The sequence below is a fragment of the Mustela erminea genome, chromosome 8 (assembly GCF_009829155.1).
Source record: "Mustela erminea isolate mMusErm1 chromosome 8, mMusErm1.Pri, whole genome shotgun sequence".
Lineage (NCBI taxonomy): Eukaryota > Metazoa > Chordata > Mammalia > Carnivora > Mustelidae > Mustela > Mustela erminea.
Window position 1 is genome coordinate 38,873,826 of NC_045621.1, and position 27,119 is coordinate 38,900,944.

The 27,119-nt window shown below is 51.9% G+C and overlaps 1 protein-coding gene across 7 annotated transcripts in view; it reads left to right on the forward strand.

Annotated features, from left to right (window-relative positions):
• ARMC9 (armadillo repeat containing 9) overlaps positions 1-26,396 on the forward strand; it is a 156,270-nt gene extending 129,874 nt beyond the window's left edge. For 2 of the 7 annotated variants that reach the window (XM_032355144.1, XM_032355145.1), the window contains exons 21-25: positions 3,395-3,510; positions 8,548-8,684; positions 12,962-13,073; positions 21,641-21,813; positions 24,043-24,722. In XM_032355144.1, the coding sequence (XP_032211035.1) occupies positions 3,395-3,510; positions 8,548-8,684; positions 12,962-13,073; positions 21,641-21,813; positions 24,043-24,254 (750 nt within the window). In that variant the 3' untranslated portion in view covers positions 24,255-24,722. Of the gene's footprint in view, positions 1-3,394; positions 3,511-8,547; positions 8,685-12,961; positions 13,074-21,640; positions 22,398-23,177; positions 24,008-24,042 lie in introns of those variants that run through there. The other 5 variants (XM_032355147.1, XM_032355150.1, XM_032355146.1 and 2 more) reach the window with 4 other exon arrangements.
• Positions 26,397-27,119: the final 723 nt, after the last annotated feature.

Below are 27,119 nucleotides of genomic sequence, written 5' to 3' on the forward strand. Positions count from 1 at the left end.
GTCCCCAAAGCTCCCGCTGGTGACTCCACTCCATTCTTACAGTCAGAACTGCGTCACAGGACCCCCAGCTGCAAGGGAGTCTGGGTAAGGGAGTATTTTTAAGTAGAAACATTTCTTTGCCAACAAAATCAGAGTACTGTTGGTCAAGAGAGACTGAATATTGGGTGGGCAGCAAACAGGGTCTGCTTCAGCTCCTGTATTATTCCTATGTGGGTGATGGATGGGTGGTTGGATGGATGGATGGACTGAGAGATGATGGAATACCTATATTTTCTTATAAAAATTTATACTGTTTTATTAACATATCACAGTTTCCTTACATGATTCACCAATCCTTGAAAACTAGTCAATGGGAAATAATATTTTTTGTCTAAATTGACATGTGTTGACCATCTTCTGCTACTGAATAAATTACATTCTGCTAAATCATCTGCTGCATTTTTTTAGTAGCAGAACGTTCTTTCAAACAAAAGCCCCATCTGTCACACAGATGAAGGCTGAGTCCGTCAGCCTTCAGCCAGCAGTAAGGTGGCCGCCAGGAACCCTTTCTCTCCTCACTCCGGATAGCCCCTGAGGCGTTTCTGTGGAACTCGGTAGAGTCACGGGTTGTTGGATGAGATAGCCTTTCAGATCTTTCCAGCCCCCAAAAGGCTGCTTTGAAACTGAGGGGCCAGAGAGGGGCGTGAGACCTCGTGGGCTACGTGGCTCACTCTGCAGGCACAACAAGTCATAAGATGAGCGGGAGGCAGGCCTGCAGGGGGCGGCTGCTGTGAGACGCTGGGTGTGCCCAGCACAGTGCTGGGAACCTCACACTTACCCCTCTGCACCGAGGGTGTCTGGGTAACAGACCAGACATTCAGGCCCACAGGCCAGACTCGGTTTCTTCATCCCCTGGAGAGGCCCAATATCACCCACCTGAAGTTATTTCCTAGGCCTCTGAGGATCTAAGAAGATGGGATGGCAGGGGCGCCTGGCTGTCTCTGTCATAGAGCACACGACTCTTGATCTCGGGGTGTGAGTGCAAGCCCCACATTAGTTGCAGAGATTACTTTAAAAAAAAAAAAAAAAGGAAATGGTATGGCTAACTGTGTTTTCCAAAGGCTGAAACACTCACACCTAAGTGCCCTCTAGGAAGGAGGAGGGTGAGCTCAGGAGGCGTGTGGGGTAGGGGACGAGGACGCTAGAAGGCATATGTTCCCTGTCTCCCCTTTTCCAGTATCTTAGGACCCACCTTCTGAGCTGTCTTTGGAAAGACTCGGGTGTTCTATCTGTCCTAATGGAGGGAGGAAGAGAAGCAGGGGTGTTCCTGGGGTGCGTTTGAGGATGGGGTGAAAGGGACCTGCTCACCTGATGAGCAGCACAGGCTGTAAATTTGAGCCTCGGTGCTGGACGGGGCAGTGTGACCAGAGGGGAGTGTAAGAGCAGCCAACAGTGTGGAGGGATTTCAGTGAAAATAGCCTTCTGTGGCGGTTCACACGAGAGCTACAGAGAGAGGCAGAACTGCATTTTAGTTCTTCCTAAAAGGTTGATCAAGTGCCATTTCCTCCCCAGAGGCTGAAGGCCTCACACGTTCTCTGTCCTCCGGCCCTGCTCCCCTTCCCATGGCCTCCCCTCTGCCCTCTCCGCCCACTGTCCCTAGCTGGCAGCCGTCCCCACAGCACGGGGAGGCCCCTTTTCTCTTTTCCCTATCTCACACACTAGATTAACCCAAATAAGCTCTCAGCAAAAATCAGGGAATCAAAGATGTAATTCCAATTAAAAAAATTTTTTTTTCTGGTTTGTTTTTGTTGTTGTATAAGCCAACTTTCTTATTTTTATTTTCAAGTAATTCTTGATTCACAGGAATTTGAAAAGATAATGTCAAGAGGTCCATAGCCCTTCCCTCGGTTTCCGCGGTGGCCCCGCTTTGCATGACCGAGCACCAGGTGACATGGGCGGCTCGCGCTGGGACCATCCAGATTCTGGTCCCATTTCCTCAGTCGTACAGTCATGTCTTCCGTAAACCATTTGTCTCGGTTGTGAACATAATCTAATCATATTACAGAACACTTGGGAAATAAAGGGGAGGAAAAAGTCCCTCCTGCTTCTGATATCCTGCCTCCCCCTGGATGCATTTTAGTGTTCATTTCCTTCCGGTCTCTTGTGTACTTTTAGCCTAATGGAAAGCATCATTTATATGCGGTATTATAACCTCTTATTAAATGTTTTAAAAAAACATTTTTTCATAACCTAGTCTTTAGCATTATAAATGGCCACTTAATATTTCAAATGAATTTGCCATATTTCACTTATTTATTCCTCTCTTACCAGACACTTGATTATTCTAACTTTGTAACAATTTTGTAACAAGCAACTTTGTTTATTTAACGTTTTCCATATTTGGGGTTCTTTCACTAGGGTTTAAACCCAAGGATGTGAACATTTTTATGACCCTCCTGATATAAAACACCAGATTACTTCCTACGGTAATTAGAAATGACCCAGCATGCTGGGCCACTAACATTTCTGACTCCTGCCAGCCACAGGATCATTTCTTTAATGATCCTGTAATTGCTGAAAGATGATACCTTTTAGTTGTAGTTTCTTCTTTTTTTTTTTTAAAGATTTTATTTATTTATTTGACACAGAGAGAGAGAGGGAAAGAGCACACAGGCAGGGAGAGCAGCAGAGGGAGAGGGAGAAGCAGGCTCTCTGCAGAGGAAGGAGCCCAATGTGGGGCTCAATCCTAGGCCCCTGCAGTCATGACCTGAGCCAAAGGCAGACGTTTAACGACTGAGCCACCCAGGCGCCCCGAAAGTTGTAGTTTCTAATTACTTGTGAAATTGATCGTTTTTTTCTTTTATTTATCAGTGATCTTTTCTATTGTGTAACTTAGCTATTTGAATTCTTTGCTCAATTGTCTCCTGTTTTACTTTTTGATATGTAAGAGCTACTTACCTAATAACAATCTTAACCTTTCATCAGTTAAATATGTGCAAATATTTCTTCCCAGTTGGTTGTTTACCTGTTCAGTTGGCTTATCTCTAATATATAAGTGGAAAATTTTTATGAAACCAAATCTGCCTATCTTTTTTCCCTTCCCACTTTCAAAACTCAGTCTTCCCGGAGATGTGATTATTACTGTATTCAAACTGTTTTCTTCTCCTCTTTTCCATGGCCTGGTTTTTTTGTTTTTGTTTTTGTTTTTGTTTTTTAAATTTATACTGCTAAGTGGCCGAATGCAAACCTAAAAGGAATTTTCCCCAATTTCTGCTTATTGGAATAATCCGTGTCATGATCCTTCCTCATTTATTTGCAAAGCCTCTTATTACTATAGATCAATGTATTACAGGTAGGAACTTCTCCTTCAAGGTCAGCTTTCAAGTAGGTGGTATCTCCTCTTTCCTTCCGCCAGATCATGACGAACACGGGGAAGGCGAGGCGGAAGGGCCTGGCCTGTGTGCAGCAGAGTGCCGACGAGCCCCTGCGCCGGCCCGTCACCCCTGGTGGCCACAGGACCGGGTACCCAGTGTAAGTCCGGGCTAACAGAGGCGGGATTTCTTTTCTTAAGCTTTGTTTTAACTGCAGTGTAAGATGTATGTCTTGAAAAACTCAAAATAAAACGTTCACATTGGAAAGCATTTATCTCTTTATTATTTATCTCTTGGGGATTTTTGAGGGGGAAAGACTTATCTCCCTCACCCCTGGCTTGCTTCTTCCAAAAATGAAATGGTTGGATTTTAGGATCTCCAGGTACTTCCAGCCCTAGCCCAGAAGAAGCCAGGTGTCAGCCAATGTAATTCAAAGGAAAGGACCAGAAGGAGCGGCGGTGGATCCACCCAACAGCCCCCGCCCCCCCCCCCCACGGGGTTGCTTTTGTTCTGCTGGGGTGGAGTGTCACAGATGAAGACACCAAATCCACTTATTTTTAGATAAACACACTTTCTAAAGCAAATCTATGCATGTTTAGCAGCCTAGCTTTCTTCATAGCCTTGCTCCTACCCCAATGATGTAACCAAAATTATAGTGGGGTTACCCAGAACCTTGGATCAACCTGGGGACCTAGGGACCAAATCCCTGTGGGCTCTTAGGGAGCCCCAGACCAGGCAGTCCAGCTGTCCAGAGAGAATGGCAGAGAGAAATAGGTACCTGCCGGGGGGTTATAGAGAGCAGGAGAAAAACCTACAGATGTGGCCATAGAATAGTTCAGATGAACAGAACATATTTTACGGAGTTATCCCCTATAGCTGGGCAGTTGTTTCCAGTTTTACTCTATAGTAATTTGTTAGGAACAGCCAGGTGCCTGGGATACGGCCCCAAACAGAGCCTGGAAAGGGCTGCCCCCACGGAGCTCCATGCACGGTTGCTAGGGAGGCTGAGCCCCCCACACCCAGAGATCCTAACAAGTGCTGTCGCCCACGTGGGACTTGACCATGGCCCACACCATGGACGGGTGATCTGTTTGATTTGGTTTCCAAACTAATCATCCCGTGCTTCACATTTCAAGGTTCTTATTTTAAATTGCTAATATGCATTTTTCTCTTAAAGTTGCTATCAGTATGCTTTAACTTAGCTTCCAGTTTGTGAACATTTTGCCACCTCTGTATCCTCTCAGTTTCCCTCTATGTGCATGATGTATAATTTACACACTTAAACTTTGTTTTGCTGAACCGTTTGAAAGAAGGTTGCAGACCTGCGGCACATGTCCCCCAAGGGCCAGGACATCCTGTACTTAACAATATCACACCTAAGAGAATTAACATTCACGTAACTTTATATAGTATATCAGTATTCCCTAGCTGTCCCCAAAATGTCCTTTATATCAGGTTTTGTGTTTGCTTGTTTGATTTGGAATATAGCCAACTGTCAACTACTAGTAAATCTAGTTTATATCTTTTTAAATGGAAGTGGTAACAGGAGCTGATAAAATTCATCTTGCTTAACATGGAATAGAGGATGTCAAATCGTCATCTTTAAAAATTATTTCAAGATTATCTTTTAAAGCTCTTGAAACCCAGAGGGACAACCATGACATAAGGCTATTTCATTAGAAATAAGGATAAAGGGAATCTAATAAATATAAGATCTAACCAGTGGGCACCATCAATTCTGAGGTCAGGTGTTCTGCCCTGTGGAGAGGAAGAAGAGGACGTCTTTCCATGCCTGGAAGTGGTCCCTGCAAGGACTGAGAGGACCTCATTTTCCTGGAACTGGACCTTCCCAATCGCCCATGGCCGCTCCCTCCATTGGGCCAATTCTGCAAACATTTCTATCGCTTCTGTGTGCTAGATGGCGTGCTAATTGCTAGGGAAACTAGAATCAATGAGATGTGATTTCTGTCCCCAGAAGCACACAGAGCCAGCCGCCTCCTGGGGGAGAGCCATCATCAATGTCCTGTGGTCAGTGGATGGTAGCAGACGCTGGGTGCTCCCTGCACTCGGCAGAAAGTCAACTTTCAGGATCTTTAGTTGTTAATATCCTATAAAAAGTGTCTGTGACTCCACACAGCCAGCCAGCTCTGATCATCTGGTGTTGCCAGGAGTGTTGACCGAGAATCTCAGGGATCTTGGAGACACTGACCATACACACAACACACATTCAAGGTACTGGTACTTCTGGAGTTAGTAATCCTACTTCTAGGATTTGATGCTGAGAAGCAATCAGAAATTCACAGATATATATACATGGGCATTTATTGCAGTGTTCTTAAGAAATCTAAATGGGGGCACCTGGGTGGCTCAGTTGGCGAAGCATCCAGCCCTTGATTACAACTGAGGTCATAATCTCAGGGTCGTGAGATTGAGCCCCATATTGGGCTCCACACTGCACGTAGAGCCTGCTTAAGATTCTCTCTCTCCCTCTCTCCCTCTGCCCCTCTCTAAAAAAATAAAGAAAACCTTACTTGCTAAAAAAAAAAAAAAGAATAAATGCCCAAAGTAGGAGGCTATTTACATAATTATATATTCATACAACACAGCATTGAAAATGACACTTTTGAAGAATGTTTAATACATGAGGAGAGCCTCACAGTATATTGCTAAGTGAAAAGGCAAATTTTTTAAAAAGATTTTATTTATTTGACAGATCACAAGTAGGCAGAGAAGCAAACAGAAAGAGAGAGAGGGGAAAGCAGGCTCCCCGCTGAGCAGAGAACCTGATGTGGGGCTCGATCCCAGGACCCTGGGATCATGACCCAAGCTGAAGGCAGAGGCTTTAACTCACTGAGCCACCCAGGCGCCCCTACTGCTTTTTTAATCAAGAAAAGAAAGATTGAGGGGCGCCTGGGTGGCTCAGTCATTAGGTGTCTGCCTTTGGCAAGGACCATTATCCCAGGATCCTGGGATCAAACCCTACATCTGGCCCTGCTCAGCGGGAAGCCTGCTTCTCCCTCTCCCACTCCCCCTGCTTGTGTTCCCTCTCTCGCTGTGTCTGTTTGTCAAATAAATAAAACCTTAAAAAAAAAAAAAAAAAAAAGATTGAAAATAAAAAGACGGTCACCCTGCACAGCTCAGGGCCCTCCCTCACCCCAGCATCCTATCTGCGCCCCCAACCCTCCCTCAGCCTATTTCCTCTGCAAACCGCACCCCCTCACCTCACCCCTCTGTGGGTTCTGGATCCCTCCCCTCCGCCCACTGCCCAAACTTGGCGCCATCCTTTAACTCCTCATTTCCTCCACCTTCACCCTCCCCTCCTACTACTTTCCTTCCCCAGGCCTTCCTTCAGACAGACTCCCAGGTCCCGGCCCCCCTTGGCCAGGGCCTCTCTGCCTGCTTCCCTGCCCCCTCCCCTCCCTTCGTGGCCCACGCGGTCCAGCAGTGACCTCACGTTCCTCCTGCCACATCTATCCATGACCTTGCAGCTTCCTTTTTTTTTTTTTTTTAATTAAAATTCAATTAGCCAACATCTAGAACATCATTTGTCTCAGCTGTAGCGTTCAGTAACTCATCAGCGGCAGTTTCCAACCCTAGAGGATGCTCAGCGTCTCTCTTGTGGTTGTTGTCACTGCCAACCCACCTCCTGGTCACCCTCCTACCCCCACACCCTGCTGCCAACCCACTCCCCCTCTGCCAACTAAAATGCCCCTTTTGTGGCCCCTACCCATCCCGCCTCTCCACGGGGTTTCCTTGTACACTGCTGACACCCAGATTTCACTCTCTAGACTTGCCCCAAGCCCGAGGGGTGTCCCCACAGCACCCCAAGTCAGCACTTCCTAGGAGAACACCACTGTCTTCTGAGCCCCCTGCTTCAGGGAATGGCATTAACACCCCCAAACCCGTGATTCAGAAACCCACCCCGTGGCCCACCAAGCCCTCTCCCTCTGCTCTCCCTGCTCTGCCCTCCCCTCTGCCCTCCAGAGCCATGTCTTCCCCCACAGTGGTGCCCCCTGCCACTCTCTGTTTCTAGCACATTACCACAGAATGGCATTTCGGTGACTCCTGTTTCCCTCAGGGATCAAATCTAACAAAACCCTGGCTGACAGTTGACCCTGTCAGTTGACCCCCTCCCCTGCTCCCCAACACCCAACACCTCCGGCCTCAAAGCGCCCCAGGACACCCTTTCCCCTCTAGCCCAGAGTTTTTGTGGTGCCGTAAATCTTTCTGTTACAATGCAGCATTTTGTTTGTTTCCGCCTCTGTATCTGCCTCATGATGTTACCTCTGTTGGAAAATTTTCCCTCCTTTAGCCCCAGGCCCTAGCTCAGAGTTCAGGCCTGGCTGAAAGCCACACACACACACACACACACACACACACACACACACACACAGCCTTTCCTGCCCTTTAGGGTGGCTTAGCGTCTGTTTGTCTTTGCCGCTGGAACTGACATTCAAGAACAGCTATCTCCTAGGGCCCAACCCTGGGCAGAGGGCCACAGGCCCACCCCGCCGTGTCTCCCACCAAGCCCTCGCTGGGCAGGTGGCTGGTGTCTCCTTGATGAAGAGAAGTGAGCTCTGGGCCCACCTGGAAAGCCTTCCTCAGGATCTGCTGTCAAGGCTGAACGAGGAGCTACTGTCCATCCCGCCATCTTCCGACTGGCCCAGGACCCCTGTCTCCGGCTCCCGGCCGGGGGTCCAGCACAATGAGGCGCCCAGTCTGTGTCTGCTGCATGAATGGGTCTCCACCGACCCGGGTGCTGGCAGGCGTGCGGGCACCATTCAGCGGGTGATGCGGAGAGAAGGCTCCCAGGCCTGGGCCTGCCTAACTCTTCCTGTCATGGCTGACATGACATGTCATGTCTTTCCTGACTGCATTCGTCCCTTCGCTCCTCCTCCGAGGAAAAAACAGAAGATTGGTGCCTTGAATTGTTTGGTTGAAATGTCATGTTCCCATGTCCCCCAAATCCAGAAGATCTCATTCGTGTGTTATGACAGGAAGCCATATATCCCTGTAAATGAATAGGAGCTAACAGGATACTTTCTAATTTCTGCCAATGCCCTCAAATATGTTTAATGTCTGCTAGGAATTTCAGGTACTTCTACTTCCTTGTGTCTGTCTGTGTTGCCGCTCAGTAGTCAGCAAATACCTCCTGGCTATCTGTATTTATTGCTGTTTCTCATTTTTTTTTCTCCAGACTGGAAGACTGTCCCATTTCTCCCCAGATGACCCAGCGCTCCCGAAACGGCAGCCTCCCATCCCTGACAAGCGCCCACCGTCCTGTCTACAATGGTGCTCAGACCGGTGCTTCCGAGTCTGGCATCTCTGCTTCAGGTAAGAAGCCGCGCGGGGGCTGGGAGGCAGCTCAGGGGGGCTGATGATGCCCAGAATCAGAATCAAAGGAAGCAGCTGCAGTTAGAGACCCAGAAAGTCCTCAGCCTCGCACCTGATCTCCCGCCACTGCGCTGCGTCACACGGGCCCACAGGCCCACAGGCCCACAACCACACAGCCACGCATGACTGCCGGCTTTTCCTCTAAACCCCCTTGTCTCAAAGCACCATGTGTGCTGCCCACGTCCACAGATGAGTTGGGCAAGATTTCTGCTCACGGAAAGCTGCGTTCGATGTGCAATTTCAAAATAGTCATCTCAGAAAAACGGACATTCCTGAGCGAGACTTTGGTGCATCCAGCTCGGGTGTTGAGGCAGTCGGCCACCTGTTCGAGGGCTGATCTGAGACAGAAACGCGCCAGGAGAAGCCAGGAGAAACGGCCGCAAGAGCCAAAACATTTTGAAACATCTCATTGAATTCCCCGGAGACTGATGGGGGATAAAAGGATTTTGTTAGATGCCAGAAAAAAAATAGATGTGCTTTGAATCAGAAACATACAAAGTATTTTTTTTTCAATTCACAAGAGGAAATTAAAAGGATATGAGCAGGCCAGATAAGGCTAATCTCCATTGAAAGAGGAAAAACAACAGAGGAGCAGGTCAGATTCTGGGATGAGAAACATCAAACTTCTATAATCTGCTCACTGTTGGATTCCAGCGCTTCCAAGCCTGGTTCAAAGCAGAAGGCTGGTCACAGACCAGAGGACAGCCCAGTTGTTGAGTCTGGGGTACGGTCTCCTGGTTAGGCACAGTTTTAGAGGTTTCGCCAACTGGGCTCATGTGTTATTAGAGCTGTAAACATTAATACGCCTTCACTGAAAGGTGATTAAGCTCCACCATCTGTCCAGAAATTTCTGCTGCCAGGATGGAGGTTTTAGGTAGTCTAACCACCTTTGCCGATTTAACCAAATGCTGTTGAGTTAAAAGGTGATTTCAAGCTCTATTGACCTGGATTTCCCAAAAGTTGCATTTAGGGTAATTTATTTATCAGATACATCCTTGCTTTACCAAAGCGACGACCAGGACGATCCTCCGTCTGACACCAATTCTCAGTATGGTCCTGTGTTTTGGAAAGATTTAGCATGGATTACCTATAGGAGGGAGGTATTTGAGGTTGCCACAGATGGAGTAGCTGCGTGGCAACTGGTTTTCCTGGAGATGGTGCTGTCATTGTGATTTTCAAAAATAATTCGTGGTAGCCCTGACAAAGTCAAGGTGCTGGCCAATCCTGGTTCCTCACGTGAAAACAGTGAGCAGCCTTGGTGATCAGCCAGTACCTCTCCCTGGGGAGGTAGCAGCCCTCTACATGGGCCACCTGGAGGCAGGGCAGCCGCTTGGCCCAAGTTGCTGAATGCTGAGACCATATTCCCTATGTCCCCTCCTCCTGCATGTTTCCTCTCTACTTAGGCCTGGCTGGGACCCCCCTGCCCGACTCTGTCCATCAACTCCCCACCACCCCCCACCTCAGTGGGCTCCAAACTAGCTGCCTTCAGTCCACCAGCCAGAAACCAGCCATATTAACCTCTCTCCCCAGCCCTGCCCAGCCTGCACTCTGCCTCAGGACAGCCCTCCCTGTCCTCCTGGTCTTGTTGCTACCATCACTCCCTCTTCCGATCCAGCCTCTACATGAGGATGGAAAGCAAGTAGGCTTGGGCTTATGTGCTTAGAATGCACATAACCAGAGTTGAGACTAGTTCTGAGGCTGCCTCTGGGCTCAGCAGATATAAGACGGCCTGAGAGGAAGAGGACAGTGGTGGGCCAGGTGGCCTCGTTGTCTTCTGTGATATTCCCTCCCTGTCAAAAGCCTAGAGCTATGTGGCGCCTGGGTGGCTCAGTTGGCTGGGCCATTGCCTTCAGCTCAGGTCATGATCCCAGAACTGTGGGATCAAGTCCCATGTCGGACTTCCCCTCCTCTGCAGGGAGTCTGCTTCTGCCTCTCCCTCTGCTTGTGCTCTCTCTGTCAAATAAATAAATAAAATCTTCAAAAAAAAAAAAAAAAAAAAGCCTAGAGCTGACTTCCTGTGGACCCTTCCATCCATATGGTCCTGCTTCTCTGGCCTTTTTTCCCACTTCTGTGTTCTCGCTCTCCTGTCCCCCCATCCCAGTCTGGCCTCACCCAGCTACTCCTCAGAGGCCCCTCACATGTGACTTGCGACTGAGTCTAGCCCCCTGGCCTGCGCTCATGCTGGGAACTCCTGCCCCACCTCAGACCCAGTGAGAAGCCGCCACGGTGGCCTCCAGCCCGTTTGCTCAGGAAGCTCTTCACACCTCTGCGTTCGGTCAGTGTGAAGGTGAAATCTCGTGATGAGGAAACTGTGGGGCCCCCCAACCACTTGATCAGTTGAGCGCGGGGCCAGAAAGTACATTCTTTTTTAAGCAGAGGACTTTAGCCCCACGGAGCCAAAATGAAATAGCTCCCAAAAGGAAAAAGCCAAGAATGTGCCTTCGAATCTTGTAAGACACTGGCCTCAAGAAAGTTAGTCTCATTCCCCCATCAACTGGAGCTATCTTGGATATCAAAGTCCTATGCTTTGTCAGTGGCCTGGACTGAAAATGCCCAGCCCTGTCAGAAATGGATCCACAGGTGAGGAAGCAGTACACTTCGTCCCAGGAAGCCTCCAGGACGTGCACACAGCTGCTGGGTGCCCCCAGTCCCCAGCTTCCAGTGGTGGGAGCTCTGAAGGCCGGCACTGTGACGTTCAGTGGAGAGAGAGGGAAGGGGAATAGGGGTGACTACTCTTGGAGACAGAGCCGAAAAGACGCCAGAGGGTTTCAGGAGAACTCAGCATAGCTCCTCCTCTCTCCTGCCAGGGGGCTTTCCCGCCCACCCCCTAACCTGGCCCTCTGCCCATACCCACCTGGGAAAGCTCCTGATCCTGGGGGACTGTCTGTCCCTGGGCTCCATTCCCTGGCGTGGGATTTTCTCTGTGTGTTGCCCAGCACACAACCATACACCTAAATGCTATCTCCTGGGCCCGATTAGAAGCCCATGGAGCAGAGCGCACAGAGAAGCAGGCCAGTGTCCACTGGACATCAGGTGAGAGACATCTCCATTTCCAGTTCCAGTCCCAGCTCGAGGAGGAGACTGTCTGGTATGGTTTGTAAATAAAGCCACCCATTGGGTTCCATCCCGGAAACAGATTCCCTATTCTAGTAAGACCATTACCTAGGAGTCCAAGCTGCAAAGAGGAGATTATATTTGGGCACCTGGGTGGCTCAGTGGGTTAAGCCGCTGCTTTCGGCTCGGGTCCTGGGATCGAGTCCCGCATCGGGCTCTCTGCTCAGCAGGGAGCCTGCTTCCTCCTCTCTCTCTCTCTGCCTGCCTCTCTGCCTACTTGTGATCTCTCTCTGTCAAATAAATAAACAAAATCTTTATAAAAAAAAAATTAAAAAAAGAGGAGATTATATTTAAGATAAAGTAGAGGCCACGTTGCAAAGGAAGCAGGGAGATTTTTAAGAGCCGAAAGGAGCTTGGGTTAAGGAAGCAGCAAATCTGGACTTCGGTCACAGAATGGTTCTGGCACGGCGTGGACCCCTTTGGCTGGAGAAAGAGAAGAGAAGTGGGGCCAGAGAGAAGGGGGTCATGGCATTTGAAATCCAGAAGAGGCTCTAGGCAGAGCTCCCTGACCAGTCATAGGGAACTTCTCTGTCACTCCCCTGTGAAGGTCTACACGATGACCCCGTCCTTGGCCTTGATGTCTGTAGAATCCCTGCTGGGAATGAGGGTCATTCCTGCCCCTGTGGGTGGGCTGAGGGATTCAGGCCTGAAGAGGCCTGGGGCAGCTCAGGGGGAAAAGAGCCCCACCCCTGGGATTGCTGAATTAGGTAGATAAAAATACAGGACACCCCAGGGGAACCTGGGTAGCTCCATTGGTTAAGCATCTGACTCTGGATCTCAGCACAGGTGTTGATCTTGGAGTTGTGCGTCTGAGAGACCAGGGGGGCCAGGAGAAGTAACGGGGCTGGAGGTCTCTGCTTCCCGGTGCTGGTGTGCTCCAGCTGGACCACTCACGCTGCACCACCAGGTTGTAAGTCCACCAAGTGGCCCCCTGGAAAGTTCTCAGGCTGTGCAAGGAAGCAAGTCCTCATCCGTCAGCTCCAGGGAGCTATCAGGAGCTAGCCTGGGCACGTGTTTTTCTTGGCTTTTTGGTCTAGCCCAATAAGGAACATCCTCAAGGGGGTTCCAGAAGCAGAGTTGACTGAACTCTCTCTCCTCCCCAGCCACCAGGGACATCAGGCCAGGAGAATGGTTGCCAGCAGGACCTCAGGGAGAGGTTCGCCTGTCCTCCGCAGAAGTCCCTAGCCAGGCCCCAGGCGGTGGAGCAACCACCAGGTAAAGATGGGGGTTGTCCCAGGAGGGCTCTCTCTGGTCCAGCCTCTGACTTTGATCTCAAAGGAGTATTTCTCCGGGGCCTGAAGCCCTGTAGGGGGGTGGGGGGGGGTGAGGTCACCACACCTGTTAACCTCAGAGCCCAAGGGGAGGCACCTGCCCCCTGGGTATTACCAGTTTTCAGACCGGAAGGAGAAGAAACTCATAAACATGCCCAAGGGACTTATTTTAAGAACTGCAGGCTGAACACATTCATGGGGACCAGTGATTTGTAGTGACCTGTGAACAGTGTCCGATCCCAACTATTTGTTTTTGGAGAAGGTGGGATGGAGGGGAAAGACGGCGAACAGGATTAGTGAAACGGTTTGGCTCCGATGTCACCCTCCTAAACGAGAAACTGGATCCCACACAGAAAAAAAGGTGTTTTCTCTTCCTCTGCACCAAATGAATGCGGCCTGGCCTCTGAGAGGTCACTTGGGGGTTCTTTAGGAGCTAAGAAGTCTGGGTCTCCTTTCAGATCTGAGGCAGACCGCTCAGGGAGAGGGGCCTAGCCGGGGTGTCAGACCCAAGTCCAGGGCTAGGCTCCCTGGCTGCCCCCCGCCACTTCCTCCTGGCCACGCGGTGTCCTGCAGCCAGAGTCGTTCCAAGATAGCGAAGCCAACCTCCTGCACGAAAGCCCTGGACCCTAGCCGGGTTTCCTATGGTGACATGCTCAGAGTCCCTGAATTAGAGGGGTTTTGTCTCCTCTAATCCTGTGCCTCCGCCTTCCTGTAGAACTGGGAAGTGTTGGCACAAGTGTGTCTGCAGTGAGCAGGACCCTGGCCGCTGGGGTGATGGCTGACCTTGGTCCCACCCGGAGCGCTGTGGAGCAAAAAGACTGCCTCCCAGACCCCTGAGACCTGCAGCTCTTTTCCCCTCACGGTGTGCAGGGCCCAACAGAACCTGCCCACTGGGCCTCCCCTAACTCCGGCCTGGCCGCCCTCCTTGCCAGCTCCACAGAGGGAAGCCACAGAAACAGCAGTTCCTGCTGAGTTTCAAGCCGCAGGAGCCCCTAGCTGCCAGGGCCGCCCCTGGACAGGCAGAAGGCCTAGCAGAGCGGGTTCCCACAGGGCAGCAAGTCCAAGAGGGGGCTGCAGCTTCTCCCCCTCTCCCAGCAGGCAGCAACCCCTAGCCTGCCTTTCCCATGCGGCTAGGCAGAGGCACTGCATACCAAGGCAGTCGGAGCTCCCAGGGGGCAGCAGAGCTCTGTGGGGTGGAGCCAAAGGACTTTGGGACCTGGACTGGGGTGGGGGAGGGGGGTCCCCTGACCAGCTGGGGACCCAGGGAGCCACCTCCCCCACCTGGCAGAATGGCTAAAGCTGTGCCCCGGGATTGGAAGTGCCAGAGGCCCACAGGCTGGCCCACAGGTCAGGGGTTCTCTGGCTCTTGGCATCCTCCTGAAGTGGGGGGCTCAAAAGGAGAGACCTTGGAGGGCTGGGCCAGAGCTGAGGCTGGGCCCCTGCCGCGTTTGCCCTCTGCCCCCCGCCGGGTCGGGACCCAGAAACAGTCCCCCGTCTCAGCCAGGCCACACCTGCCCTCCCACCACGAGCACCGGGTCTGTGGCCTTCCTGAAAGGCAGAATTCATTTCTGAGGCTTACTAGAGACAGTCCTCTCTCCCCAGAGCAAGTGTTTTCAGAGCAGGGGACCCCCAAAGGCCCTCCTGAGAAACATTCCCCCTGGTGACACCAAGTGGAGTGACCCAATTGGCCCTCCAAGGTCCTGCTGGCACAAATCCCCCATGGGGTTCGGTCCGTGGGTGCTCTTGCCCTAATGGCTGTCATGTGAATTCACCTCTTATTTTAAGTCTGGGAGGAGTGCGGTGGGTTCTGTTTGAGGAAGAGGAGGATGGAAAGGGAAGAAGGAGACAGCTGGTCCCCCACCTTGCTTCCCCTCTGGCTATGTGACCACCACCTGCCACATTCTCTCCCCACCGCCAGCCTTCCTCCCCTCCCCCGCTGCCCCAGGTTTCCGCTAAGCACCCCTTCCTCCCTCCTGACCCAAGTCCAGTCACACAGCCCCTTTCCCTCCCCAGTTCCTGAGTGCATCCCGCTGTCCTAAAAGATAAGGGCCATGGGGAGGGTGTCTGTCCCCTTGTCCCCACCTGGCACTGAGCAGGCTCTCAAAATCTCTGGTGGGTGAATCAGGAGAGAGGGAGAGAGAATGGCCCTATGCGTGGCTTGAGTGGTGGACGTTTGTCCCTCCGCTTTCCCCAGCTCCTCTCTCTCTGTCCTTAGAGTGAGGACAGCCCCTTGCCCCAGGAGACGCGCCAGTGGGTGGGCGCTGCTTGACTGACTGCCCGTTTCCCATGGAAGGCCCTGGAGCTGCAGGTGTGGGGAAATGGTGGGTTGAAGGATACTCTCTTCGTTTAACCCCAGAGAGGAGGTGGTTTGAAGACAACCGAAGCTCCAGCTCCACTCCACTGGCTTCCAGTCCCTGGTCTTGCTGGGAAATTGCCTTCCTAAAAGGCAGAGGGTTAAAGCTTCAGGCCCCGTGAGCCCACTGCCTCCATCCCCCTCCACATACCCAAGTGTTCCTGTTCCCATGTTCCCTGTCTGCTTCTCAGAGTCCTTACCATCGAGCAGCTCGAGAACCATTGTGTTAAGCAGGGCCCTGCAGAGAGGAGCCCGCCCGACCTGCTGGCAGGCATTGGCCTGGCTGGTGCCTCCCTCTGTCCCAGGGAGCCACGGGGGAGCAGGTTCCCAGATCCAGGCCCGGGCCCAGCTCAGAAACAGACAGGGTCAGAGTTTCTGTTGTGCCACCAACAGGAAATGACTCTTCAGCAAGTATTACGGCTTTTAGAACGTGAAGAAGAGAGATTTTACATATATCTAGGTATGCTTTATCTCCCCGCATTTGTCCCCAGAGGGCATGCGGCAGCTGTGAGGACCCCTCCAGTGCCTCCCACTAAAAGAAACTGGAAACTGAGAACAAGCAAGTCAGGGGAATGAAGACAGGAGCCCGGCGTGTTCACGTGCACAAACACGTGCGTACGCTCGCACACACGTGAACTGTTGGCTGGTGTGTGTATTTGCCTTCATCCAGTGTCACCCCACACCTTGCTGCTTTCTGGGCTGTGGTGTAGCGTGGACGAAATCTCCATGGCTGTGACCAAGACCCCTTGGCGAGCCCCGACGAGCAGTTCTCTGAGGGGACCCCAGAGCACACGCCATCCGTACCTTCCTGCAGACAATGGTCCCAGAGAGCTGAAGGGACACAGGGTCCCCCGCCCTGGGGAACGCTCAGCTGGGAGATGATGACTCAGCAGCATTCCAAACACAAGTACAGATTAAATATCTCCAGAAGCCTCTGATTGCTCTTCCCCTCCACACAATGCTCCCATTGATGAGCTGAGATCATCTCCGTGGGCCCTGCCTCTCTAATAAATAATTCGTCTATCTTGCAGGCCACCTCCCAGTTTACCCATACCATGAAGTTTACCTATTATTCAGCACCATTATTCCCATCGCAATTGACTTTCCCCTATCACAGGTCATTGCCGTCCTGAATCTCCTGTCCACGTACTTTTCCTGCCCTGCCCTAATCCGGCCTCATCTCCTCCTAAACCATCACCATTTCCTGGCTCTGGCTCCCTGCTCCTCAGACTGCTGAGCTCACCCTTTGAGGGGCCTGGGGGCACGGAGGCCACACTGGCCAGCGCCCCACCCCCCACCCCGCCTCACATGGTCCTCATTCCTACAGGAGTCAGGAGCAGTGATCAGCACCTTCAGTCAACAGCACCACCTGCTGCAGCAGCCTCCCACATGGTTTGGGCTCCACCAAGCCAAGGAGGGGCTCTTTGGTGCCCTCCAGCCCCAGAGAAGCCAGAAGGAGCCCCTGTCTGAGGGTGCTCTTCTCCCCAGCAGCAAGGTTACCATGGCCAAACAAAGGTCATGGCCAGGGCCAAGAAGAGGCTGATTTTGAAGGTGTACTAGTCAGGGTTCTCCAGAGAAAGAGAACAAACAGGGAGGGGGTGGGCAGGAGGGGGTGGTTGTAAGGATTTGGCTCACATGATTGTAAACACTTGGCCAGTCCAAACTCTACAGGGTAGGCCCACAAGCTAGAGACCCAGGGAAGAGTTGCAATTGAAGTCCAAAGGCAGTCTTCTGGCACTATTCCTTCCTACTCAGAGGAGAGTGATCTTTGACTCTTCGTGCCCTCAACTGATTAGATGAGACCCACCCACACTGCGAAGGACAATGTACTGTGCTCACGATCCACCTATTTAAATGTTAATCTCATCCAAAAAACACCTGCACATAAGTATCCAGAATCATGTTTGACCGGATATTTAGGCATCGTGGCCCAACAAAGTTGATTCATAAAATGCACACACACACATAAGAGTTTTCATAACACATCGCCAAACCGCTCTCCCAAAGGTTGGAGCCCTTTTCTGGTTGCCTGGGGGTCGGGAGATTATAGATTCCTAGCCCTGCAACCCAGACCTTTTCTCCCTTCACTTCTTACCCACTCACCTCAGCGTCCCCCATCCCCACAAGCTGACCTTGCAGCCCCTTGGCTCTAAGGCCCCGTGCAGTGAAACTGCCCAACCGTCCCAGGCCTTCCCAGCTAGCTCCTTCAAATCTAGCCTCCCTGTCCCATGACTCTGTGATGGACATCACTGGTGACCCAAGGCTACCACCCATGGCCAGGAATAGCTGCCAGTGCTCCCTGAGTAGTCTGTGCTAGTTTCTCATAGTGATTCCTTCTTGAAATGTAAGAGGGCTATGTTTTAACTGACTGAGCCCCCCAGGTGACCCCAATAAGGCTAATTTTAAAATGGTCAAGATGGTAACTTTTTTTCTCTTGGAATTACTTTTATTTTTTAATTTTTTTAAATTAAATTCAATTAATTAACATATAGCACATTATTAATTTCCGAGGTAGAGTTCAGTGATTCATCAGTGGCATCGAACACCCAGTGCTCATTCCATCATGTGCCCTCCTTAATGTCCATCACCCAGTTATCCCACACTCCCGCCCCTTCCCCTCCAGCAGCCCTGTTTGTTTCCTATGATTAGAGTCTCTTATGGTTTGTGTCCCTCTCTGATTTCGTCTTATTTTACTTTCCCCCTCCCTCCCCCTGTTTTGTTTCTTAAGGGCCATGTACGAGTAATAATCAACTGCTATAACAAAAATCAAAACATCAAAATTAGAATAGCAAAATAGGGGAGAAAAGTCATTTGAACCACATAATATTAAAAGAAAACTACTTTGGGGCACCTGGCTGGCTCAGTCAGTAGAGCACAAGGCTCTTGATCCTGGGCTCGTGAGTTCAAGCCCCAAGCTGGGCGTAGAGCTTACTTACTCACATACATACATATGTACATTGTTTTAAATAAAGAAAAATCATTTTAAACTCTAATAAAATGCTGTAGGGTTAAATCTCCCACATAATTTTTCTTTCTTTTTTTTTTAAGATTTTATTTATTTATTAAAGTATGAAAGAGAGCACTAGCAGGGGGACTAGTATCCTTTTCAATCTGGTATCTAAGATTTCCTGCCTAGAGCCGCCTGGGTGGCTCAGTTAAGTGGCTGACTCCAGATTTTGACTCAGGTCATGATCTCAGGGTCCTGGCATCGAGCCCCACGTTGGGCTCCACACTCAGCAGGAATCTGCTTCAGGATTCTCCCTCTCCCTCAGTTTCTGCCCCCACCCCCGGCCTGCTTGCTTACTCTCTCTCTCTAAAATAAATAAATCTTTTTTTTTATTATTTATTCATTTGAGAGAGAGAGATAGAAAAAGCATGAGTAGGTGGAGGGGCAGAGGGAGAAGCAGGCTCCCCACTGAGCAGAAAGCCCAACTCAGGACTCAATCCTAGGACCCTGGGATCATGACCCAAGCTGAAGGCAGACACTTAACCACCTGAGCCACTCAGGTACCCTTAAAATAAATAAATCTTTTTAAAAAATAAATAAATAAGAGATGCCCGAGTGGCTCAGCTCAGCAGACCCGAGCGTCTGCCCTCGGCTCAGGTCATGATCCCAGGGTCCTGGGATTGAGCCCCACATTGGGCTTCCTGGCCAGCGGGGAGCCTGCTTCTCCCTCTCTCTGCTGCTCCCCCTGCTTGTGCTCATTCTCTCTCTCTCTGTTAAATAAATGAAATATTTTTAAAATAAATAAATAATCAACTAATTTTTTAAGAAGGAGATTTCCTACTTAAAGTATGGGCACTTTTTATGCCACTTTTCTCCTAAATTTGAATTTGGAAATTTTTCAGATGTTTAAGTTTTATTTTTCTAATGATTAAAATATTCTCCCTGTAAAAAAAGAAAGGAGGGAGGAAAAGAGGGTAGGAAGGAGGGAAGGAAGGGGCATATGGAAATATAGAATTGATTCAAATAAGAAATTTCAGTTTCAGGGCACCTGGGTGGCTCAGTGGGTTAAAGCCTCTGCCTTCGGCTCCGGTCATGATCCCAGGGTCCTGGGATCGAGCCCCACATCTAGCTCTCTGCTTAGCAGGGAGCCTACTTCCCCCTCTCTCATCCTGCCTCTCTACCTACTTGTGATCTCTGTCAAGTAAATAAATAAAATCTTTTAAAAAAAGAAAGAAAGAAAGAAATTCCAGTTTCTTTCCAGGTCCCACTCCCCAGAGTCAAAACCCCCATTTAAGGGGCCTGCGATTGACCTCAGCACAGCCTCCCTTGCAAAATCATCACAGCTATTTGAGAGACAGGTGGGGAAACTGAGGCTCTCCAAAAGTCGGCATACTTGCGTACGTTCAGTCACCAGCTGGAGGGTCGCAGAGCAGGACTGAGGGTCTGAGCCCTCCCAGGGAGCACAACCCCTGCCCCCCGCACCTGCCTCCACTTCCCACTCTGTGTGTGCACACAGACGCACAGGCATGCTCCCCACACTGTTCACCGAGGGGGCCTGACTCACTCTCCTAGCTCAACAGCTGTTTGGTGCACACCAACTGTATGAAGCCCACGGACTAAGGGACCCGCTTAGGGCAGGGGAGACGGACCTGCCATAGACAGAGCGCATGCCCAGCTGCTAGCTGAGCCGATGTGTCCAGTGAATGTGTCCATTCACTGGGGATGGCAACCCCGAGTGACAGCCTGGGACTCTGGTCTTTGGAGTTACAGTCAGGAAAATGGGCGTGTAGATAGCAGGGACCCCAGAAGTCGAGGTGGGAGCAAGGTGTAGACAGCTCCATGACAGCCATACAGCAAAGGGATGGGCAGGGGGGAATCCCACAGAGCCAGGCCCCCACTCCTAGGACTTCTTGTCTAATGGTGCCAAGCTGAGGGTGCCAGCTCCAAGACTAACCCACCGCATCTCTGGGAGGCCACCCTTCGGGGCTGGCAGCCTGGTGGTATATGGAGAAGAGCTGGCTAGGAGATTCCACTGGGCTCAGATCTTGGCCTCACAACCTGTGCGTTATGCGTGTGGCCTTGGGAAAGTTCACAAACGTGGGGCCTCAGTTTCTCCATCCGAAAAATGGGGAAGTAATGTCTGGCCCCCCCACACACCACCCACAGGAGTGTTTGGGGGCTAAATGTCACCCTCTTTGCGTGGCCCTGGCCACCACATCTAAAATTAGTTTTCTATTGCTGCTCTAACAAATGACCTCAAGCGTAGAAACCTGAACACACAAAGGTATGGCCTCACAGTCCAGTCGGTCAGAAGCCCCACACCGCTCTCATGGGGCTGGAATAGAAGTGTGCACAGGACACACAGCTTCCCGAGTTCCATGGGAAAATCTTTTCTCTGCCTTTTCCGGCTTCTGGAGGCCGCCTGCCTTCTTTGACTCCCGGCCCCTTCCACCGTCTTCAAAGCCAGGCAGGCAGGCATCTCTGTGCCCTTCTTCACAGTCATGCTCCCTTCTCTCTCTTCTTCTGCCCCCTCTCCCACTTTTCCTTTTTATGATTTTATTTGTCAGAGAGAGAGAGGGAGAGAGAGCACAAGGAGGGGGAGCAGCAGGCAGAGGGGGAAGGGGCTCCCCACTGAGCAAGGAACCCGATGTGGGACTCGATCCCAGGACCCTGGGATCATGACCTGAGCCAAAGGCAGATGCTTTACCAACTGAACCACCCAGGTGGCCCTCCCTCTCCCACTTTTAAGGACCCTCCTGGTTTCCGTGGGCTCGCCCTGATAGTCTAGAATAATCTCCCTGTGGCAAAGTCAGAAGATTTGCAACCTCTGTTCCACCGCAGTTACATTCTCCTTTGTCATAAAAGGTCCCAGAATGGGGGACAGTTACTCTGCCGGCCACACCTTCCCTGGCCATCCTACCTCACACTTCAAGAATCCCCCAGGCTCCCAGTCCCCCTTCTCGGCTTCATCTCCTCCGTAGCCTTTAATTCCTTTTTTTTTTTTTTTTAAATCTTCCTCCTCCTGTAGAGTGTGTGTTCCCTGGGGGCAGGGATGTATGCCCCCGGGTGCCCTGCCCTACCCCACCCCTACCCTGTGCCCAGGGCCGTGCCTGTCTGGCCTCTTGGTGCTCAGACAGGGAGTTCCTTCCTTCTCCTGCGACTCCCCTAAGTATGCAGTAGCCCTGATTGTAGACTGTGTGTTTCCTTCCAGAGAATTTACATCAGCCTTCCCCTGCGAGCCCCGGACCCCCAGCACCCCGGCAATCCTGGACCTGAACCCACCCAAGGCCAAGGCATCCACTCTGGCCCCTCGGTTCTCTCCATGCGGCCCCCAGCAGGCCAGCCGCCCTGGCTCCGTGTTGTCCTCCACGAGGGGCCCACAGAGTAAGTCAGACCAGAGGGCAGGGCGCTGTGTTTGTCTGGGCCCCACAGGCGAAAGGGAAAGCCAGGGCCCTCGCCAGTGTCTCCTCCTGCCCTAGAAACCAGTTCTCCACTCATCTTCCCATGTATGCCATTGCCATGAGCCTTGGGGGCTCACACACAGCCCAGCAGATGGGGACCATCTCTGGGCAGTGTCGCTCAGAGCAAAGACTCCCCCACCTCTGTGGTTGCCCCTGGAATCTGGACCTGCCTTCCAGTGGGGGGCAGCCAACAGCTACTCAGGCAGCCTGGAAACCAAACCCAAGCAGGTGCCTTGGAGGCGGCCACCCTAGTGACTGAGGGTAGGGGGGCCCTGGGGGCCTTCCTCCTGCCATTTTAGACACTGGAGAGACCACTTCCTCTCTCTATCTTCTCCTAGCCTGGGCCAGTTGGCCACCTCCTCCACTCCCCAGCTGAGCCTGGACCTTTCTAAAGAGTCTTAACTAAAAGTAAGGGAGAGAGGCCTGGCTGGTGTATTCAGAGGAGAACACGACCCTTGATCTCAGGGTCGTAGGTTCGAGCCCCAGGCTGGGTGTAGTGATTACTTAAAAATAAAATGTTTTTTAAAATAAATAAATAAAAGAAATCAAAATAAAGGAATACAAAAGTGAAAAAGAGGATGTCAAGCAACAAAAAAATCTGTCACACTCAGGATATATGCATTTCTGCCACTGTACTGCCCCACACTCTCCCTGCCCCCATCATTTCCTGCCAAAGCCCCGGGCATTCTGGTCAACCCGAGACCTGCTGGGCTAGCCATGTGGTTAATGGGCCGTGCCTGGAAAGCCGGCCCAGCCCTCCCTCTTCTCCGGAGCCTCTCTGGGGGTTAACACGGAGCCAAGCCCCAGCCCCTGCTACCCTCCCCGCCGTCCCCAGCAGCAGTGCAGCTCCTGCTGCTGCTTCACACGGGCCGAAGGAAGCCCCCGCAGGTGCCAGGAGCTCATGGCCGGAGAGAGGTGGCCGGGCCCAGCCCTGGCGGGCAGTAACTGCAGCAGCAACAGCCGGGACCCTACGGGCTCCCCCGGGCCCTGCCCGTGCCTGATAGCTCAGCTAGCAGCAGACCCGTGTCCCATGGCCTCGACAAACAACAAAACCATTGCCCGCAAACTCAGCGAGTACCCCCCGCCAAGCTGCCTGCTTCCTGGGAGGAAAGAGCATGGCCACGTGAGGCGTGTCCGGGCCGCAGAGCCGGTGACCTGGGGGAAGGGAAGGTTCTCTGTATTCTGTCTGCACAGAGCCAGCTGAAAGAAGGGCCTATACGAGACAGAGGGGACTCTGTGCGGATGCCGCCTCCGTGCTGGCAGCTGGCGCCGGCTTTTCTTCTCCAGGGAGCCCATCTTACAGGAAGTGAGGACAGTTCCTTCCCCGGTGTCACCATCCTGTTGCCTGAGAACCAGCCAGCTTCCCCCTCTGGCCCAGCGGGCAGCTGCAGGTGACAGATGTGGAGAGACAGTGGTCCACAAGCTCCCAGGTGGCTTCGGGACCTGAGGCAAGGCTGGCTGTCCCGGCAGTCCCCTCCACGGGCTCCTGTCGCTGCCCATCTCAGGTTGTCCCCTCACGCACAGAGGAACGTGGCTGGTAGGCAGCATGAACCCCACCAGTGAGCTCTTCACCTCAGGAGCCTGTGCAGAGGAGGGGCGGCACCTGAAAACCCAGCCAGGGAAGGCAGGGGCAGACTAGGCCTCGTTGAAACCAGCACTCCTCTCTCCAGTCAGCTGGGAGAAAAACTGTGGGGACTTAGGACAAGGGACACCCATCCTCAAGCCATATTCCGGAGCACCAGATCGGTTGTTCTCGTCCTCTTTTGAAATCTGGTAAGACTGTGATCTAGTCCCAGATACAGCTTGGAAGCCACAGCTGCTCTCGATCTTCTGCACACGTGTTTTAAAGTCCTCCTAGGGCTGACCGTGTAACCCGCTTTCCTCTAGTAAGATTGTAAACACAAGAAGCTCCGATGGCAAAATGACTAGTCCTCATTGGGGAGGATTGTGCTGGCCCCTTGCGGAGGGTGACGTCAGAGCCCGTGTCCTAGGACAGAGCCAGCAATGTCACCCAAGCGAGGAGCAGGATCTGACCTCTCCTGAAATAGGAGTATTTGAAATAAAAGTATCAATATTTAGATGGTACTTGGGTGTGGTATGGGCTGTGTGTGTGTGTGTGTGTGTGTGAATAAAATTGGGTATTATCCCCCAGGCACTCCGTCTGCCCTGACTATGCCCTTAGTGAAGACATCTTTGTGGTCCAACAGGACAAAAATAGAAGATAAGCATTGCATTTTCCAATGGCCTCCTCACTCCTCAAAAAAGCCAGCAGAGGGGGTAGACCGAAGAACATTAGAGCAGGCAAGTGGCTGGGTCACCCCCAAGATGTCTGTAAACCCATCAGAGGCTAGGACCCTGGGTTAGTCTTGTGAGCTCTTGGCAGTAGCACCAAGGGCGGGGCGCGTGAGAACTCTGTGGTTCTGAGACTGGCCCGGAGGCCACATCCAGATTCTCTAGAAATGTCTGAGCCCCTCTGTGTTCCTGGGGAAGAAAGCTGTGGAGAGCAAGGCCCTACCTTCTTCTTGGGAATGTCCACCTCCAGGCTCTCTCCACCTCCTGACTAAGAGAAAATGTCAAGGCTTATCTCCAGTACCTGTGGACAAGGTCACACAGGGAAAGCAGAGACTGGGTCCCTGAGATGGGGTCACTTCGTGGTGAGACTTTAAAGAGTGGCTGCAGATGAACAGCAGGGAAACGTGATGGAAAAATCTCTCCTGGTCTCCCCAGTAAATCCACTCCCTTTCAGATTCCTCAGATGCCGCTGACTGGCACGGCCTTTCCCGTCTCCAGAACTCTGGAAGGACGAGAAGAGGAATGGGTTCCCCTCGTCTCCATGGTATCAGGGCAACTGCTGTTTCTCCCCCAGACCTACAGATGGGCTAAAAACCTGATTTGTAAACGTCTGGCCACTTCGGGAGAAGAAAAAAGTCTTCTAGAGATTTGGGAAGTAGCCAACTCTGTGTCAGACGACACTGAAATCACCAGGTACAGCCCGAGTGGTTCTCCGGGCTAAGTAAATACCGCCCCGTCTCCACACCACGCCCTGGGAGACTCCTCTCACCGGCACACGCGTCCACATCCCTAGGCTGATGGCCAGCAAGAACCTTGGTAAAACACCAGCAGCTTCTGCATAAACATCCCGGCTGTCTGCTGGCCTCGCTGAGTTGGCTGGGGTCACACATGAACATGACCTATAGGAGAGAATCAAGGACACGCGTAAATGCAGATGGTTTCAAAGGTCATCTGGACATCTGGTCGTACAGCCGGCTCCTAGGATTTGCCCATGAAACCCACCCAGGGAGCCACGGTGGAGAGCCTGTGGAAATTTTGAGAATGGTGGACCCTCGGGAAGATCCCTTCTTCCCCCGGAAGCTGACCGCAGCTCTCCAGGTTCCTGGCCCCCTAATCTCTCCTGAGTAGAACTCGATCTCATTTTGCTTCCTTCACAGCAAGGTGTCAATGCCTGACAACAGCTTAAATTATGACCCTTGGTGGGAATACAATAGACAGGTGGAGGTTTGAGATCCAGTCAGATCCCAGAGGTCAATCATTCAGTAGGTTGGGAAGGATTTAGCCCAAATCAAAAGAAGTAAACCAGAAACAAAGGCACAGATAGGATTAATGCATAAATTCCACGACAAACTTTTTAAATTAAAACAAGAGCTGACCCTGTGCTTATAGGATCTTACCTTGCTTTCCAAATCCTAATCCTGGCCCCAATTCCAATAAAACTTTTTTTTACAGAAATGGGCAGCCAGTTCACCGAATTGATTTCTCTAATATTGCGTTAAAATATCTTTTGTCTTGATTCCTAAGTTTCGGGATACTACCTTCCATTTTGTGTGCAAGGTGAATGCCCCACTTGCCTTACCTGCATCCTGGCCCAGGATCGAGGGGGGTCCTCCTGGGCCCCTGGCAGTGTGCCAATGACCCAGCCTCACAGCCAGATGGCTGGCCTGCCTGTCCGTTGGGCCATCTTCATCTGTCCACATACCGTTTGTGGTGCATTGGGCTGAGGAGTGGTTCACTTTGCTTTGCACATAACAAACTACACCCAAAACACGTGGCTTAAAACAACTTATTAGCTTTATGGTTATGTGGCTCTGCGATGGGGCTGGGCTCCAGTGGGCGCTTCTGTTGTGTTTGGCTGGACCCAGATGTGTGTCTGTGCTCAGAAGGCCATCGAGGGCCTCGCTCGTCTGACAGCCAGCTGTTGGCTGGGTTCTGAGTTGTCCTCCGCGAGGCCTCTCGTCCCGCAGCAGCCGGCTGGCCTGGGCGTCTTCCCCAGTGGCCTCAGGATTCTGGCTGCAGGGAGAGAGACATGAAGCCCCAGGGCTGCTCGGGGTTTCTACCTGCACCGTGTTTACTCTTCTCCCATTGGCCAAAGCTGGTCACACGACCGAGGCCAACAGTCCGTGCAGCGAGATGAGACTATGGGGCCATTGAGCGAACCCAGGGCCCGACCCAGACAACACACGACGTCAAAGCATTCAGAATTTTACCTCGCTGCTCAGAACCAAGCCTTTCAGGGTGGTTTTCCGCCCCCATGGTGTGACGTTTTGATTCAGTTCAGCAAACAGCCTCTGGAACCACTCTGTGCTGGGGCGCGGAGTGTTGCGATTTTGTGGGAATCCCATTTGCTTGGTGGGGCTTCCACCGGCAGGAGCAAGTGAACTGGGGGAGGCTGTCTCTCACAGGTCCTCTTGCCTCGACAGCCCCCTCCCTGGGGGGGTGGTCATGGCTGGGTGCTGACGGAGTAGGAGCTGCAGCACTATAGGGCTGGCGGGGGGGAGTGTTTTCTAGGGTTCCTGGGTTAAGGCCAGGCTGGTCAATCCAAACCAGATAGAGCGGGGGTAGGGGAGAGGGGGAGGGCTTGGTAAGCTCTGCAGGGGTCTTATCTAAGGGGCACACCAGCTGAGGAGCTGAAAAGCAGGAGATGCCAGGGCCTTGGGGAATCATATAAGCTTCTGCCTTGGTGGACTTCCTGGAGGAGGTGGTGGTGCTGAGAGAAAGTCAGGCCTCCAGCAGCCTACACCGAGTGCCCTGTTACAGAAGGTGGAGGAAGTGGGAGTGTGCATGGGGTCACAGAGGAGGGCACTAGGGAAGTGAGAAAGTGAGGGCAGAACGAGGGGTGAGAGAAAAAATAGGGGCTAGTGCAGGAGGCCTCCTGGGAGGGGGACAGGCGACATGCACTCTGGAGGGGGCAGAACAGGGCATCAGGGTGATCAC